Genomic DNA, 4,828 nt, shown 5'->3' with positions numbered 1-4,828 from the left:
GAATGGACAACCATTTTGCAACAAAAACACATTAATATTAAATCCTGGCTAACAGAATCCAGTGAAAATTAGTTGCATTAGTTTAATACTCCTACACCAATGCTGTTCAAAGTCTTACAGAGTATGTTTGAGGGAAAAAACATTGCTTATTAAAAAAATATGTAAAAAGACAAAACTTTTTGGCCTACCTTATCAATCATTTTCATCCATTTTGGTAAATCATCAAATGTTTCCTTCTTGGTGATATCATACACCAAAATAATTCCCTTGGCACTTCTGTAATAAGCTGAGGTAATGCTGTTGAATCTCTCCTGACCTGCTGTGTCCCTAAGAAGCAGCAGCAAACATTGGCACAAATATTTCACCAATTTGCAAAGTACAGAGTAACTTTTTTTATATTTTAATAAGCCATTCCCACACTCATTAGACACACTGTATCTAACATTTCCTTCTATATGTGTGAATTTCGGGGAAAAAAAATGGAGGAGTACTTTCAATCATAAAAAGTTTTCATATCAAGACTACTTATCCCATACTAACTTCACCAAGAAAGGCCACCAAACAGTTCTACATGTATCTGAGAATGAAGCTGTCCAATGAAAACGGACCAGCAGATGAAGCTGGTTTTATGTTGTTGGTTGGTTTCGGTTTTTTTTGTGTTTTGGGTTTTTTTCCTAGTAGCCTTGGAAAAAAAATGAAAAAAGAAATGGATACATGCTTATCAAACGCAGCCAGACAGCCCACTAGAAATGAGCAATGCCCTGATCATTATGATTACAGCTTTCAAAGCCTTTTTGGATCCACCACAGCAATTCAGCCACAGCTCTAAAACGAATGCAGAAGCTACCAGCAGAAGTAAATAAGACTGAGCAACCACTATGTGGTCGGGCTGTTGAAAGCAGACACCTGGCTTTCATGCTTACCTCTACTAATCTGAGGTGGTTAAATAACATTTCCATTCTCATTTCCAGCATTGCAGGTATTTCAGACAGGGTGCATTTACACTGGAGACTATTTTCCAGCAATGACACCACATCAGCCATACTAGTTACTATTTTACATTCCAAAGTAGAGGAGGCAAGGGTTACTTCATACTGAACCATGAAAACCTGTGAACTGTTTTTAATCACATCATCAAGTCTGCTTACAGAAGCTTTTTAGCCGCTACATTAAAAAAAAAAAAAGCTGGTGCATACCCTAAGTCTTAAAATGTGACTGGTACCACAACTGGAAAGTAAGTTATATGGTGCTCCAAAGCAATCAAGCATTTGCTGCTTTAGTTCAGCTCTAAGAGTCTAGAGCAGGTAAAAAGATGGACCAAAATTAAGAGTGGATGAGGGAAAAATGGGTGCATGTGTGTTTGGACCTAAAAGTTCAATAGGAACTCTCTTCAACAGTCACATTTTAGACAAAAGGAGGAGGAGAATGAGCTTGGGAATGAGATTAACAATGGAGACCCGAAACATTTGTTACCAAAAAAAAAAAAAAAGTCATGTTCACAAAATGCCACAGATTGTCCTGAATAATTAATTCTCTTAAAGTCTGTGCACAACAAGCAGTAGAATGAACTACCATAAACTTATCTTGCTCTTCACAAAATCTTTAAGAATTTCAAGTGAGCAGGTTTAAATGTGAAGCACCTAATCTTCTCCTGAAACTGCTGTAAGTGTACTTGATAGCACAAATCTTCGCTAGTGATTTCACAAAAGTAAAACAGTGTCCACTAGAGAAAGATTTGAAACCTCTGCTTCACAGTCTGTGGAAAAATATTTACTTATACTTCATTACAAGCCAATGGCATTGCAATATGGGCCAGGAAAGAACAAATTCCTCTTGGACCCATTTTTATCTTTATTCAAATCCCATTCTCTACTCAGAACTATATTCATACAAACCACTGGGACCCTACAGAGGGTGAAAACAAGTAGTCTGTTTCAATAACATCAAGCTCTAGTAGTATTTCAGGTTTAGATGGTTAATTGGTTGCTTTCTTATCATTAATGAGACACTCTTTTATTAAAGCAATACAGGTTCTGGCAGCTGAAATTACCCATTTAAGTATTACTCAAAGTAACTCAATACTTTCTCTTCCATTACTGAGTTGATATGGTCAGATTTATTTCTGAAAGATCCTTCAGATGTTCACTCTTAAGAAAAATTCAAAAATTCTAGTATGAACCGTTGATTTTCCACATATGGAAAACATTGCTTTAGTGCTTATTAAAAGACTTCTCAGAATTATGACCTTGTAGAACAGCCTCTGCCATTTGTTGCTAATCCAGCCTACTGATCACGTGTAGTAAAGATGGGATCCCTTTAGTTCCATCATTCTGAGCAGACACAACCAGATGGCAGGTAAAAAGGGCACACCTGATGTGAAAGAACGCATCATTTTAGCCGTGGTGAGAATAATGGAAAAAGTTGCTTGTTTGAGTCTTTTTGCTGGCTGGTCTTCCTGTTTTCTGTATCCAGAACACAGAAGTAAAGGGGCTATTTCACAGTTACCCAGCGGTGCCTTCAGGTCAGTGCTGAGGACCTTTAGCAGCTCCATCACAGCAGGGGGCTACCAGGGGACCAGGTCACTCACTTCATATATTGGAGAAACAGAGGGGAAAAAAAAGCACACTGATGTTCAGCTACCCTCCCTGAGGACAGCTGTCAGCACACTAGATAAGCCACAGGGTAGGCGATGGCTCCAGCTACACAATGTCACACTCTGTCTTGCTGGCTACCTCCAGCTCCACATTTGTCCTGGCGTGAAGTGCTGTTGTTGCCAAGCCTACCTGGTCCTATCAGCCTCTCCTCAGCCCGCAATGTCTCCAGGCCCTTTAGAAGTTTATAGTGCACTCAGGCTGCTGCTCCCCTCAGCTGCTGTACCCTCAGGTCCTGAACCCTCCTTGTAGTCTGGCGTGCTGGCTACTGGAGGCACACCACACGCTGTGGGCCAGTTTAAAGTACCCATGGAGAGCCTGGCTGCCCACTAAATAAACTGAAGGGCCAGATGGTTACTGACTGTCACCTGCCAGTCACACTAACTACTGTGGATTATGGTTGTTCTGCAGGGGGGCTGGACTAGATGATCTTTCGAGGTCCCTTCCAACCTCTGACATTCTGTGATTCTGTGACTTTCTTTAAGCCATTGACTTCCCCATGCTTCACGCATCTGATGCCTCTACTGTTTCAGTTTAAGTTAAACCAGTCAACAGGACTCTGATGGCTATTATGATACACTAATTCCTGGTTCCTTTGAAAAGTGGAAGGAAATAAGCTTGATCTGTATTGTCTAACATTCCATTAGCATTGTACTAGGCCTCAAATAATAAGGTGAAAACCGGGCAACTATTTCTGCAATAAGTTTAGAATGCAACCCCAAGCTACCTGAACAAGCTGCAGTTTGAGAAGAGCATTGAGTCAAAGGAAAATCTCATCTTCTACCATGTGTTATCTTATTTTTCATGAAAGCATGCAGTAAATTCTTCCAATATTCAGGAAAAAATAACACCCCCTAACGCAGAGCTAATACTAAAAGCATATCCAACTTAAAATGTCTTCCTTTCATGTGTGGTGCTGGAATGATTAAGTTTGTTACATTATTTTCATTGTACTACACTCCTGTAGCTGGAGTATTTTAGTGCAGATAGTTGTTGAAGCACTACTGGAAAGCTGGAAGAAGAGATGAGCATTATTTAACTGGGCTAACAGTATGCAACCTCATGAATTTCAAAAGTGCTGCTAGTTCTTTATTTGCTCGAGTCAGAATCAAGATAATAGTCGGTTCAATTTAATTCAAATTCCAGAAGTCCAAACAATAAATTAATATAACTTGATCAATAATTTGGTATCACTGAAAAAATACAACAGATAACTCCTTTTAGCATTAAAAAAGAGTATTCTTTTATTGTTTTTTTCAAGAAATTGTTCTAGTGGAAAAACACCAATATTTCTAAATTGTAATCAAAAACATACAGCCTATGACTCCTTGACCATCTTAATCTACAATAATAAAAAAGTCCCATTGCTTCACTGTTTTTCTGCTTCCAAAACAGAAATTAGACATCATTCAAAAAATACAAACATTTACACCAAACAAAAGCAAATAAAAGAACCACATAAAGCCCAATTTCAAGTGTTGACTTGTGATATTCTCACTATTTCAGATGGTAAAAAACACAATACAAATACAGCTGATCTTAATTAAAATGGGTTTGGATAATTTTCGTCTTAAACATTCTCTGTGTCTATCTAAAACAGTTGCTTGAAACAAACACATAGACAGACTCAAAACTGTCTTTGTCATTGATGTTAATTTTTTTATGAGTGGTGGCATGAAGTGGCAATAGAAAGGACAATATTTTAAAACATAAATAACAATTTAACGCTAATTTAGCACTTTCACACGCTCCGTGCTTTCACGGAGCCTACAGGCAATATTCTTAAAAATGTTTTAAAGTCATTTTAGAGGTTAGTTCTACTTGTCAAGCTAAGCTTTTTGTCTCATAAAACATAAATATTTTTAAGATATTTTATTATATGAAATAATTTATTTAGAGGTACTGAAGAGAAGGAACTACATTCTGTTATATTCCAGCACAGGTTATCTTTTCCTCTGACTACTCCTTGTCCCAGACATTTTCCAAGACAATAACTGTCCCTTACAAAATGCTGAGCTGCAGAATGTGAATGTTTTATGAGAACGCACCAACCTAAACAGCTTTCAGAAGCAAACTGACACTGTTTTTCTTGTCAGGTCACCAGCACTGTTGGGCGTTAAACCTGTAGAGATGATACTCTGGCTCCTCAGCAGGGACCTGGGTGCAGGGGGAGCGTA

General features: G+C 38.3%; 1 protein-coding gene across 1 annotated transcript in view; it reads right to left on the bottom strand.

Moving 5' to 3' along the window:
- RAB12 (RAB12, member RAS oncogene family) overlaps window positions 1-4,828 on the bottom strand; it is a gene marked incomplete at its 5' end in the record, with an annotated part of 11,446 nt that overhangs the window by 3,338 nt on the left and 3,280 nt on the right. Inside the window, one exon of the mRNA XM_009866314.1 lies at window positions 189-327. Coding sequence (XP_009864616.1) covers window positions 189-327 — 139 coding nt within the window. The remainder of the gene's footprint in view (window positions 1-188; window positions 328-4,828) is intronic.

Source organism: Apaloderma vittatum, unplaced genomic scaffold, assembly GCF_000703405.1.
Source record: "Apaloderma vittatum isolate BGI_N311 unplaced genomic scaffold, ASM70340v1 scaffold18373, whole genome shotgun sequence".
NCBI classification, from domain to species: domain Eukaryota; kingdom Metazoa; phylum Chordata; class Aves; order Trogoniformes; family Trogonidae; genus Apaloderma; species Apaloderma vittatum.
This window is presented reverse-complemented; position numbering and strand designations above follow the sequence as displayed.